Genomic DNA, 14215 nt, shown 5'->3' with positions numbered 1-14215 from the left:
TTTCCAGCCGTTTTAATTTTGAAGTGTTGATTATCTGAGAGACTTTAGATTTCAATTGGCCAGTTTGGGGATTGAACCCATGACCTTGGTGCTATTAGCAACACAGTCTGACCAGCTGAGCTAACCGGCCATACATAATGCTGAGTTTTCATCGATACAAGAAAAACTAACATGATGTTAACAAATTGCAGTGATATTCTTATGTTTTTCAAAATCAATATGCACAATAGTTTAATTTAAAAGCCTTCTGGTATTTTGAACAGTTGATTTTCTGAAGACTTCAGATTTTAATCGGACAGTATTTGGATTGAACCTATGAGTGAAGGTGGCTTTAAATGAAACTATATGTTTTATAACTGACAGGACAATCATGGATTCTGCTTTTGACATCAATTTTGTTTTTTCAGTTTCTAAGAGTGATGAGGTTGTTATTTTTTTTTGATTTTCTAAACCTGCACCTGTCAATAGGATCTAAAGCGTGATTAAAAACAACTTTTCCAGAATCTCCACAGCTAAAAATACAGTGTACCACGCATACTATTTTAGAAATTCTCTATAGAAACAATAAGTAACTATTCTAAAACAAGACTGCTATAGCTCTATAATCATATTTATGGCATCTGTGCAGCAATTTTGCAGCCCAGTGACCTTTACTTGGAAAAGTAAGCAGAAAAAAAACATGTCACAACTGTTGTGTGAAACTAGGATTAAACTGAAGGGATTGTGTTTGGAGAAAACTTTGTGGTGGAAGAAACTGTAGATAGATCCAGAATGAAATCACATCATGGAATTACAGTTTTCATTTTATTTAAACCAAGAAAGAACAGTAAATGACAAGGAATACAAAAAAAACAAGAAAAATGTGTTGGCAGTACAATAAGTTAAACAACAGAGGAAAAAATACAAACTTTTTTCAGAGAAAATGTTTAAAGATACATGAAATGCAAATTGTCTATAAGTGAGATGTTATACTAAACCAATCCCAATGAAACAAAATATGTACAAGATCAAAGACAACATGTGGTGGTGTTAAAGTTTTTCTCATAATTTAAACAAATTACAAGCAAAGAAGCTAAAAACAGAGGAACTACTGCGAAATTCACTCTTCTTTCAGATTAAAAAAATAGCTTTGTTAGATATTTTCCTAAAATTAAGAATAATATCACTCTCCTCCATCCAGTTCACTTCACTATTCACACTAAGATAAGACTGATGGTCACAAATTGACGCTGTTTTTTATTCTTCCAGGAAAGGAAGCTACATATCATCTCAAGTCTTCTCCCTCCTGACACTTTCCTGTCTCCTCAGAGGAAATGGAGAAATAAATGTTATTGGCTTCATGACCTTGGCTCTAAGCGGACTCATGGATTCTTAATAAGAAGGGTACAAATAGATGCACATACATGCATATTGTCTTTTTTTCTCTCCCCATGAGATGTTTTGGCACCAAAAACCCCCGAAGCAGCAGGTATTACTACCACATGTTGTAAAGTCCATGTTTACTAGTTTTTAATTTTATTAGAAACCGTTTCCATTGTGTTCCCTCTAGTCTCTAAAGCATAAAGTCATATTTAAAACTGTCATTAGAAGAAGAGGGTTCTGGTTTCAGCCTGAGGAGGCTTTAAAAACACCCAGGGAGTCGTGTTTGTGTGAGCAGGAATGCTTCAGAGCAATAGCTGAAATTCCTCTCCCACTCAGGTGCAAAAGTAAGAAAACATCCTCAGAAAAAGATCTGTACTCTGCTCCAAATGGCCGGATTCCAATCTTCAGGACAAAGAGTTCATTTGTTTTAAGCTCAAATTTATTGACATTTCTATGTCACATTTTAAAGTCACTGGAAGTATCATTTTAAGTTGTTCTTTAACAATTTAAAACTGGTTATTTAATAACTAAATAATTTGACAAACATTTAAAAAGCTTTCAAATAAATTTCTCTTTTGCTGAAGTTACATAATCTCACATTGAAGGCCAAATATCTTCTGTAGAAAAGTTTTATGATCAGGCAAAGACAAACACTGATGAGAAGATAAGATGATGGGGTTCAATGTGATCGGCACAGTAGTGGCAGAATCATGCTGGATGGCGGTTCTATTCTGCAAAGAAACCTTGTGCAGATTTGGTGGAATAATAAAGGAAGGAGAACTGCTAGAAACTTTAAAACCATTTAGGTTCCAACTGGATAATAATCTGAATCTCTAATCAAAACTGGTTTTCAAATGAAACATTGAGACGTTTCTATGGTCTACGCTGCGCAGATGGGTTCAGGGTTAGGAACCAACGTTTTTCAATGAGGCTTAACATCCAATAGGATTTTTGCCAGAAGTTTAATTAAAGCAATAAAACATGTAGTTAAGGTACAACTTAAGAGATATCTAGCCAAATACTAGGAGGGATGCATGTACATATTTGATATTGCATGTAAACCTTTGATCTATTCGGGATAAAAGTATTTAACCTTATTGATCCAGTTCTTCTCCTGACCCCCAAAACAAACAAATTCACTGCAAAATGTCTATAAAGTTGATGGACACGTGGATGTAATGCTGTATAAAAATATGTTTATTTTAATGTGAAAATAAGTGTAAGTAATGTAGTTCACTCTGCATACAGAGACATTTGCTACAAAGTACTTTCCTCTGAGTCTGAGCTCTGAGCTTCTGATCGACGTTACTGACACACTGTGGCAACTTTTACTAATAGGAGGAAAAAAGCCTTATTTGTAGCATTAAAAAGTGAAAAGTGAACTGCCAGTAAGTTAGAAACAGAACAAGAACAATATTTAGCTGTAGTACTGTTAAATGACATTTGAACCCCTTTAACCAAAACTTAAACCACAGATCGCTGCAGACCACATGGATATGCAAAGCGAAAATTGTTATAAGCAGAAAACGGAAGTATTTCTTAAAATCAGTTTTAGTTTTTGTCTCATCTTTTAAATGTGCATTGTGAGTTTTATAAATGACATTAAATATTAGACTACTGTCTGTGATCTGGAAGCATGTGAACACAGTTCTTTGTATATGAGAGCAAGTGATTTTGTTTTCTTGGATTAGGTTAAAACACGAATCAATGAATGATGAATAATGGAGTTTAAAATGAATGGTTTTTGAAGATTCTTCAGTTCCAGGCCTCAACTTACAAATTTCAATATGCACAGCATTCATCAAACCTGTCAGAGTGAGAGTACTGATCTGGGATCATGGAAATTTCATACCAATCCCCCCCACCAAGGGAGGCAAAACTGATCCAACATCAGCAGTCGTACGCGACAGAGCCTGATCACAGCTGGTTTCCCCATTTCCCCTACAGATGAAGCCAGTCTCCTCCTCTTAGACCAGCTCCACCTTAGAGTTAGGATACACGGCGACCACGTCGTAGCCCTCAGGCGGCTGGACGCGAGCCTTGGCGTGGGTCTCGCAGTACAGACTGTCCTCGATAAAGAAGTAGCCTCTCTGCTTCAGGTTGATGCCGCAGTCGTCACACATGAAGCAGTCTGGGTGGTAGAGTTTGTCCCGGGCCTTTACAATGGTGCCACTGCGCACAAATTAAAAAAATGGTTAGAGCATTTTCTTTTCTTTCTAGAAATGCAACCATAGCAGCTGAGATGCTTTTCCTTTCATCAGACATATTACAGCATGAAGTCTGTCAGTGCTTAGTATATGAAAACTACATAATGATGATAAATCCTGATTTTCCCAGGTTTTTGTGAAATAATAAGTAGAACTGATAAATAGTTGTAAAACCTTTTCTGAATATGATGAGATGTTTATTTTGCACCACTGAACTGAAAACAATCTCTTAAAAAAAAAAAGAAAAAATGATCTGGTTGCTAAATGTGCGCACCATGATGATTCATCAGCATTCAGTCTGGTAAATGTCACACCTGCCATCTGAATAACCTGAAATAAAGTTGATCTTTGTTAGTTTCTGAATCTTCCACATTCCCAATCTTTTTCAAACATTGCACTTTGTAAAGAAATGTCAAATTCAACTGTAAAGCAGTACCAGTCAGGAAAAAGGTACAAAGTCTTGAAAAAGTATTTTTTATGGTATAATGAAACAAAAATGTTTTTGGAAAAGAACACCATGCTCACTGCCAAACATGGCGGTGGCAGCATCATGCTTTCATATTACTTTTCCCTAAGGAGGATGGATGTAAGCTTTGTATGTCAGTCAGTTTTGACCAGAAACCTTTAAGCCTCTGCTAGAAAGCTGAAGATAAAGAGAGATTTCATTTGCATCACTGAGTCCAAACATGCACAGAAATACACATAATTCTAACTTTATAAGAGGGAAAATTATGTGTTGGAATCAACTAGAGAATCTGGGGCTCATCTAATTACTCAGAGCGAAAAATGCTGACAGAATTTTACCGAATAAGACTGAATGTTAAAATAAATCACAAGATGCTTTGACAAAACATTCATTTAAAGGTGTGTACTCTTATGTAACCAGGTTTGTTTTAGACAGATGTGTTTGTTTTTTGGTTGAATTGCACAGGATTTAAATGTGATGTCATACATGGAAACAGTTTCAAAATGATTTATCATAGTTCATTTTTTCAAGGGTGTGTGTATACCTTCTGAGAGCCTCAGTGTCTATGGGTGTGTGCTGACGCTGTGATAATTATGTGAGCACAATATAAATTCAGCTCAGACTTTACTCACCTTGAGCCTCATTGTGCCACATCTACATCCTTTATTTTTAATGTCAGAATATTACAGGGTTGTTTTTTTAAATGCAGTCATAATTGTGGAGTGCTTCAATTCATATACAAACAAAAAAGCTTTCAAAAAGTTTGAATTGCTTCAGGGAGATGACATCATCGCAGCAACTAGGCATTAATACTTTAAAAGGTAATGAGTTATGATGACACAGTTGTTTATTTAAACAATATCTATGCAAATCAGACATTATCTTCTTTTACAGTCACTTACAGCCCTTTGCTTATTTGAATATACATGTCCGACATGTTATCTTGTATCAAAGGACACGTTCTGAGTGTGTTTATAAGCCGAAGGATCAGAGCTCCCACGCCTGGAAACTGGCTCCATTTGCCTTGAAAGTCACAGCTGGGATCACAGTGATTAAATTAAAGCCGACTTCATCAGGCTCCAGTTGCAAGTTAAAAACAGATGAATTTGCTAATTGTTGTGTTCAACAAAGGGAATAACTCTTATTAGGCAAAGAAGCTCATTAATATGGGTTTTTATGCTTTTTACGCATTTAATATCTAATGAAACTTGTTTATAAGAGATGCAACAGAAAATCCAACTTTACAGCTCAAATGGAATGTAGCAAAACAGATTCTGGTGGCAAACTATTAATGACAATACTGACTGGCCAAATAGTTTATGTGCTGCTCTGAGTAAAACTCTAGTGACACTATTTACTGACCGAGATATTACAGAGGTCTGCGGTACCACACAAGAACAGTTTTCTTTTTAAAGTCACAAAACTTTAAAAACAAATTCTGTCTGTAAAAACAAGTTCTTTTACTTAGAACTTACATAGTTCTAAGTAAAAAATAACTGACTTTCTCCACTTCAGATTTTAAGGATCAATTGAAAAATCCTGTCTCAATATTAATGTTAGTAACTCTCATGCTAACTTCTGCAGACACTCCATCTGCACTCATGAAAATTCCTTCACTCTGACACGCCAGATGCTTGACAGATCTGCAACGTTTACGCCATCCAACCAATTTTCTGATTAATTTAACTACTACACATTTGCTGATATGCACAAATGCATATGAATAAATTAGAATACAACTAGTTTCAGTAATTCAGTTAAAAATGGAAAATCCTGTATGCTTCTGTTACATGTTTTTAGAGTTTTTCTGTCAAATTTGTTATGGCCTATAGCTAATGCAAATCCTGTAAGTTCTTCTGAGAATTTGGATTTTCCTAAGACTAAGACCATAAAATGACGTTAATACAGAAAGACTGTGGGATGACCCACTCAGCCATGCAAACTTTAAAGTCATTATTATCATCCACTGTTGTTGCGCAACACCCCCCCCCCTCCTTTCTGTCTCTACTCTCTCACTCTCTGCTTCCTCTTCTGAGAGGGGAGATGTGCTACCAGCTCTCCATCTAACGGGTTAATTGAGTTTCCTAAATCTGCCGGGATTTACCCTGTCCAGAACTGAAGTAAACTCTGTTTAAGCTGGTTTCGAGAAACGATTCACCTGATTTTTAACGGCCTACATCCAGGTGTCTCACCCTTCTTCCCTCTGTGAATTAGCCAGACTGAGCAGCCTACAGCCAACTAGTTTCACAGAGCACACCTGTTAACGGTCGCTCGTTCTCTTATTTTACAACTTGCATTTGTTATTGAACCAGGTAGGTTTTAGTGACTCGGGCGAGTCCCAAGGATGTTGTTTTAAATTTGGGCTACCAGCAACCTATAAAACATTTTAAACTTTTTCCTCTCCAGAATCAAACATCACAGCTATTTTACAACCATCAAAGAACTTTAAGGTGACTCATTAACTGAATGTCCACAACATCTTTTAGATTTTCTTTATGCTAAATATTTTATTAGTAAGGCAGTTTTGCAAGGGTCAGTACAGCTTAATTCAGTAGCAGAAATAATCAAATAAGTAAAATCAATCATCTAGTCTATCTTTCCCTACTGCTGATACTAAGAACTAAAAAAAAAGAGAACCTTTGAGAGAGACGGACGGAGTTTGGTGTTTCGAACCCCAGACCTGGCACGATGATGAAGAAGGTGCTGCAGCAGGAGGAAGACGCCGATCGATGAAGGCAGGGATCTCTGTAGGTCTGATGATGAAGAAGGTGTTGCAGCAGGAGGAAGATGTTGATCAGCGAAGGCAGGAATCTCTGTAGGTCTGATGAGCCTCCTCTCCGCATGGATGGTGAGGTCACACAGGACTTGGTGCTGGCAGGAAGGAAGGCACCAGTTCTTCTTCTTTGTCTTTGCCTTTGTCTTCATCTTTGTCTTTGGGGTCTGAACCCAGCCGATGAGAGAAGTGCGATTTGAAGCCACAGGTTGTGGGGCTGACGGGTTGGTCCCCATGGCCGGACAGTCTTCGGCTCCGTGGCCCCGGCTCTTCTTCAGCTGCAGAGTTCTTTGTCCATCTCGATCTTGGCTCGAAGCTGCCCGGAGGATCCAACGAACGGTTCCTCTTTTGCACTCACCTTTTATAGGGTTTCTGACTGCTTAGACAGATGATCTCATATCCATCACTGTCTTACAGACATTTCCTGATGTCTGTGCTAATGTCTCAGGGTTGCTCAACCTCCTATGTCCATTGCCTGCACAACCTTTCACCTACTCTCTAAATAAGGCGTTGATCATCTCTGCTCTCCTGTTAGTTCCTTGCCTTTCACCTTTCACCTACTCTCTACCTCCAACATATCAGTGATGTTTAATTGCAGTTACACCTTTTACACCATTTCAAATTCAATGTCAAAATCACATTTATATCACATTTATTTTCTTTAGCTTCTCTGATCTAGCATTCATTTATAATTTTATAACCATAACTTATATCACATTTATTTTCTTCAGCTTCTCTGATTTATCATTCATTTATGATTTTATAACCATAACTTATTAATTATACTTATTATAATCTTAATGTGAGTTATTACAGATGTTTTTCTGAAAAGAAACCAAGAATAATCCATGATTCTAATTATTTGATGCCAAAGTTACAGTTACTTGTTTTTCTTGTAACTGTTCCCACAAATGTAACTGTAAGTATTATTACAAGTAAACCAATATTAATATAAGTATTTTACTTTGAATCTTATCAAATTACTCAAAAATGTTTAGATTTCATTCTTTAAAACTTTACCTTTGAAATAAAGAATAGTCTCAGCTATTTTTATAAATCTGCAGGCTGGAACTTACTTCCTCTTTTTCCAGGAAACCTGCGTTTCCTGTTTAATGACTCTCTCTGACTGACTATGATTTCTTATGATTAAATAGAGAAAAGTAGAATTAAAGCAAAGCTTGCATGAGACAAAAACAACACACACAACCAGATTTATTTTATTGACACTTAAGTCTACTGTTGGGCCCAGATGTCACTTGAGTGATTCATTTTAAAGATAACTTTATTTATTATTACTGTTAAACTAACTTTATTGACACTTAAGTCTACTGTTGGGCCTTAATGTCACTTGAGTGATTCATTTTAAAGATAACTTTATTTATTATTACTGTTAAACTAACTTTATTGACACTTAAGTCTACTGCTGGGCCCTGATGTCACTTGAGTGATTCATTTTAAAGATAACTTTATTTATTATTACTGTTAAACTAAAATCTCCAGCATGGGGAAGTGGGATGAGCTCGGATTTTCTTGACACCCCCTCCACGAGGTCAGACCTTTCACATGCTGGGAGTCCATCACCCTCCTGCAGTTCGCCGTCCTCATCCCCTGGAAAGAGAAGAGGTTCGTCTGGGATGTGAAGATGCAGATTCTTCATCCTCAGTTGTCACAGAGGGCTCAGTGTAGTCATCAAAACTCCACTTCTCTTGACACCCCCTCCTTGGAGTTTTGATTTCCCCCATGAGGTGATGAATGTCGAAGAAAACTTGGATCGCTCTGATTCTTCTACAGGAACCTTCGCTGGATGAACTGTCGGTTCTTCAGGATGTGGGATGATTCTTTAGGGAAGATGGGCTGAGACAGAAGGCCTCAAACAAAAAAAAAAAATTCTGGCTGTTCAGCAGAGCAAAGCAAAAAGCATAAGCATCATGACGCTTTATCCGTAATCATGATCCTTTTCCATTTTAATCCATCAGGTTGTGACAGGAGTTCTTCTTTAGCATAGTCCAATTTCTTCACGGCCCTCCCAGTCCAAAGCCTTGAAGTTGTTCTTTGAACGGCAACCTTCCCGTAATAGTGGCCAGTCTACTGTAGGATGGCATGGTGCTTGATTCTCTGGCCATCTTCTCGTAATGTTCTGGTTCGCTGTAGCTAAGAACTGGCTTGAGCACTGCTTCCTCATGGACCCCTTTCTTCATCAGTAGTACTGTGTTGAAGTTCAGTACTTACTTTACAAAATCTTGGGCGTTGAATCTCAGCTTGATCACCGTAGTTGCAGGCCGATCTTGAGCTTTAATCCAAACTCTCTGCCCTGTTTTCAGTGACACTTTGAGCTGCAACTTCCCTTTTTCTTCTCTGAGCAAAAAGGAGAAGTGTCTTCGCCTCCCTGCTTTCTGTGACGTGAACGGAGTTCCTCTGCAGGGGAAGACCTGCTCTTCTAGCAGTTGTCACTGTGTCCATCAGCACCAAGAGGTACTTCTCACCTCTCTTTCCTGTTATCCCCATTGGTTCTGCTACATCCATGCAGACTGAACCCCATGGGACTGTGCTCTTGATGAACAAACCTTCCATCCGCTGCCCTGGGTGCCCTGCGTATCGACCACATACCTCAAAGTCACACAGCTGCATCGGATGGGCTGAAGGGACATCCAGCAGTCCTGCTTGCTCAGTTCTTCACGGGGGTGTAGCACGCCTGCATATTCGAGGGCCTTATGCACGCACCGTACTACCTGGTCCCCGTGCTACTCTAGGACCACCTGTCCTTAGGTGTTCTGTCCCACCTCGACACCGGCAGAGACAACCTTTCTTAGTGGCACGAAAGGTCGTCATCTTTGCCCCTCCATAGGGCTTCTTCTCAGGTGTGCGCCTTGTCGCTGCACCTCAAGTTTCGGGCGGAGCCTCAGTTCTGCTTTCTTCTTCCACAAATCTTTGTGTGCCACGGGCTTGCCCTTTGCAGTCTCGAAACCATTTTCTTCCCAAATGGCCAAGTCCTCTCTAAGGGCCTGAGCACAGTAGTAACTGTCAGTTACTAACCTGGCACTCTTGATTTTCCTTTTCACCAGCTCCAGCAATCCTTCCAGTACTGCCGTTACTTCTCCGGCTTGAGCACTACCGGGAGCTTTTCCTTTCTGACGGCATCTCTCTTTGCCATCTTGCTTCAGAATAAATCCCCAGTATGCCGACTGGTCGGACCCCTTTCTGGATCCATCGGTGTAGATTGCCCCTTCCAGTTGTCCTGGCTTCTCAGATGTCGCTTGCGGTCGTTTCTTACTGGTGGGTTGTGCTGGCCCAATTTCAAGCTCCGGGTCCAGCAGGATGTCTTTAACCATGCCTGCGTCTGTGTGATGATGTCAGCTGCTGGTGTTTGTTCCTCTGTTGCCGGATGTCTTCTCGATGGCTGCAGTGGAGGACGCGGTGTGCTTCCTCATCCATCGTCAGCTGATGATACTTTTCTGTGTTTCTTGTGCATGCTTGCAGGCTGGTCTTTTCTTTTCTTGTCAGCATTACATCACGAACCACTCCAGCAAGACTGAGCCAACTTTCCTTTGTCAGGGGTTGATGTTTCAGTTCCTCATTCTTGGAACCAACGTCCCCCCTTGCTTCAGGTCTGAGTCACAGTAGCTGTGTAGAAAGTTGATGCAGTTCTGTTGAGGTCTCCTCCTTTTCCAAACGATCTGGGCGGCCGGCTTCCTCCGGTTTCTTCCCCAGATTTTCCTCCTCGAAGTGATCATCCATCACTCCGTCTCTCTGCCGGTTCGAGTTGTCTATCCCCCAAAGCCTCTCTTTGCGCTCTCGAGCAGGGATGGGTCTAGACTATGTTGGCTACTAGCTTCACTGTCTGGATCCGGTCATTTATCCTCAGTAGAAGCTTTCCCTCACCTGTATGCCATACAGTTACTGCAAGGGTTGTGACTGACGGCCATATCAGTCACCATTAACTCTATTCCTTAAGAGTTAACAAACCAAGTGAGCTATTCAGATCCTCACATCTGTTTTTACTGACTTGGCATAGGGCCCTCCTACTCCGTTAGTCGAGTCCCTGGCCCCACGTTGGGCGCCACTTGTTGTTGCGCAACACCCCCCCCCCTCCTTTCTGTCTCTACTCTCTCACTCTCTGCTTCCTCTTCTGAGAGGGGAGATGTGCTACCAGCTCTCCATCTAACGGGTTAATTGAGTTTCCTAAATCTGCCGGGATTTACCCTGTCCAGAACTGAAGTAAACTCTGTTTAAGCTGGTTTCGAGAAACGATTCACCTGATTTTTAACGGCCTACATCCAGGTGTCTCACCCTTCTTCCCTCTGTGAATTAGCCAGACTGAGCAGCCTACAGCCAACTAGTTTCACAGAGCACACCTGTTAACGGTCGCTCGTTCTCTTATTTTACAACTTGCATTTGTTATTGAACCAGGTAGGTTTTAGTGACTCGGGCGAGTCCCAAGGATGTTGTTTTAAATTTGGGCTACCAGCAACCTATAAAACATTTTAAACTTTTTCCTCTCCAGAATCAAACATCACAGCTATTTTACAACCATCAAAGAACTTTAAGGTGACTCATTAACTGAATGTCCACAACATCTTTTAGATTTTCTTTATGCTAAATATTTTATTAGTAAGGCAGTTTTGCAAGGGTCAGTACAGCTTAATTCAGTAGCAGAAATAATCAAATAAGTAAAATCAATCATCTAGTCTATCTTTCCCTACTGCTGATACTAAGAACTAAAAAAAAAGAGAACCTTTGAGAGAGACGGACGGAGTTTGGTGTTTCGAACCCCAGACCTGGCACGATGATGAAGAAGGTGCTGCAGCAGGAGGAAGACGCCGATCGATGAAGGCAGGGATCTCTGTAGGTCTGATGATGAAGAAGGTGTTGCAGCAGGAGGAAGATGTTGATCAGCGAAGGCAGGAATCTCTGTAGGTCTGATGAGCCTCCTCTCCGCATGGATGGTGAGGTCACACAGGACTTGGTGCTGGCAGGAAGGAAGGCACCAGTTCTTCTTCTTTGTCTTTGCCTTTGTCTTCATCTTTGTCTTTGGGGTCTGAACCCAGCCGATGAGAGAAGTGCGATTTGAAGCCACAGGTTGTGGGGCTGACGGGTTGGTCCCCATGGCCGGACAGTCTTCGGCTCCGTGGCCCCGGCTCTTCTTCAGCTGCAGAGTTCTTTGTCCATCTCGATCTTGGCTCGAAGCTGCCCGGAGGATCCAACGAACGGTTCCTCTTTTGCACTCACCTTTTATAGGGTTTCTGACTGCTTAGACAGATGATCTCATATCCATCACTGTCTTACAGACATTTCCTGATGTCTGTGCTAATGTCTCAGGGTTGCTCAACCTCCTATGTCCATTGCCTGCACAACCTTTCACCTACTCTCTAAATAAGGCGTTGATCATCTCTGCTCTCCTGTTAGTTCCTTGCCTTTCACCTTTCACCTACTCTCTACCTCCAACATATCAGTGATGTTTAATTGCAGTTACACCTTTTACACCATTTCAAATTCAATGTCAAAATCACATTTATATCACATTTATTTTCTTTAGCTTCTCTGATCTAGCATTCATTTATAATTTTATAACCATAACTTATATCACATTTATTTTCTTCAGCTTCTCTGATTTATCATTCATTTATGATTTTATAACCATAACTTATTAATTATACTTATTATAATCTTAATGTGAGTTATTACAGATGTTTTTCTGAAAAGAAACCAAGAATAATCCATGATTCTAATTATTTGATGCCAAAGTTACAGTTACTTGTTTTTCTTGTAACTGTTCCCACAAATGTAACTGTAAGTATTATTACAAGTAAACCAATATTAATATAAGTATTTTACTTTGAATCTTATCAAATTACTCAAAAATGTTTAGATTTCATTCTTTAAAACTTTACCTTTGAAATAAAGAATAGTCTCAGCTATTTTTATAAATCTGCAGGCTGGAACTTACTTCCTCTTTTTCCAGGAAACCTGCGTTTCCTGTTTAATGACTCTCTCTGACTGACTATGATTTCTTATGATTAAATAGAGAAAAGTAGAATTAAAGCAAAGCTTGCATGAGACAAAAACAACACACACAACCAGATTTATTTTATTGACACTTAAGTCTACTGTTGGGCCCAGATGTCACTTGAGTGATTCATTTTAAAGATAACTTTATTTATTATTACTGTTAAACTAACTTTATTGACACTTAAGTCTACTGTTGGGCCTTAATGTCACTTGAGTGATTCATTTTAAAGATAACTTTATTTATTATTACTGTTAAACTAACTTTATTGACACTTAAGTCTACTGCTGGGCCCTGATGTCACTTGAGTGATTCATTTTAAAGATAACTTTATTTATTATTACTGTTAAACTAAAATCTCCAGCATGGGGAAGTGGGATGAGCTCGGATTTTCTTGACACCACTATGACAATAAACCATTGCTAATGAATAAAGCTGTTCACAGATTGCTCTATCCAAGTCTATCAATAAAAACTTCAGTAGCAGGAAAAAGAGCAGTAGAAAGTTTAATACGTTGCCATGGTAGTGTAATTTATTGAGATTCATCCTCACAGATCATAAATGTTTAGACAGAGAAGATGGTGAGGCAATGACTAGGCAGAAAGCAGAATTAAAGCACATGATGCTGTCAGAGCAACACCCTTCAAAGCCCACAGCAACATACAGAATGTGGCCAAATCACATGCAGCACATCTACTTTATAAAAACGACAAGACCTAATTTTTCACAAAATAATCCCCTTACTTTTAGATGAACATTAAAAATGCATTCAGAAATGCCAAAATGAGAAAGACTGTGACAGCAGCTTAATGCTTTAGTTCTGGACTGCAGCACAGTGATCATTAAATCAAAATCCTGCTTCTTTTTAACTACAATGGAATCACTCACGCTTGACTGTAAAGCCTCTTGTCACAAAGTTCTATACATGCTCCAAAAAGCTGTAAAATGCTCAGAGGTCATAACAGGCTGTTCCTGCCTGCAAGCCCCCCAATGTGTTCCTGTCAGTGTAAAGCGAATGACATCACTGCCTACCTGTGGCAGCTTTTATGCAGGTTACCGGTGCTGGTGGTTACTTTGGCAAACAGACTGTATGCATATGTGTACCTATGTCTAACCGTGCAGCTATGTGACGCTGGGTGTGGAGTGTCTTTGATTAATCATTAAATTTCATAAATTTTCTGAGAAATGGTGGCCGGTTGGTGCAGGTCGAATGATGTGAGTTAACCTCTCTGATTCCAGCCAGAGTAAAACCTTGACTCACCTAGTGTGGGTCTTAAAACTTTACGACCGTAGGCGACGTGACAAAACAGCCAGAAGATATATGATTTCCAGATGCAGTTTAAGCATTTCAGCACTCATATGCTTATATCTAAACCATGCAATTCATTACACATTTTTTTCAG

The 14215-nt window shown here is 39.5% G+C and overlaps 1 protein-coding gene across 1 annotated transcript in view; it reads right to left on the bottom strand.

Moving 5' to 3' along the window:
- Window positions 1-795: 795 nt before the first annotated feature.
- The window catches only part of pdlim4 (PDZ and LIM domain 4), a 53842-nt gene continuing 40422 nt past the window's right edge, over window positions 796-14215 (bottom strand). Inside the window, exon 7 of the mRNA XM_023342519.1 lies at window positions 796-3534. Coding sequence (XP_023198287.1) covers window positions 3330-3534 — 205 coding nt within the window. The 3' untranslated portion in view covers window positions 796-3329. The remainder of the gene's footprint in view (window positions 3535-14215) is intronic.

Source organism: Xiphophorus maculatus, chromosome 11, assembly GCF_002775205.1.
Source record: "Xiphophorus maculatus strain JP 163 A chromosome 11, X_maculatus-5.0-male, whole genome shotgun sequence".
Lineage (NCBI taxonomy): Eukaryota > Metazoa > Chordata > Actinopteri > Cyprinodontiformes > Poeciliidae > Xiphophorus > Xiphophorus maculatus.
The sequence above is the reverse complement of the archived record's forward strand: the minus strand, read 5'-3'. Positions and strand labels throughout refer to the sequence as shown.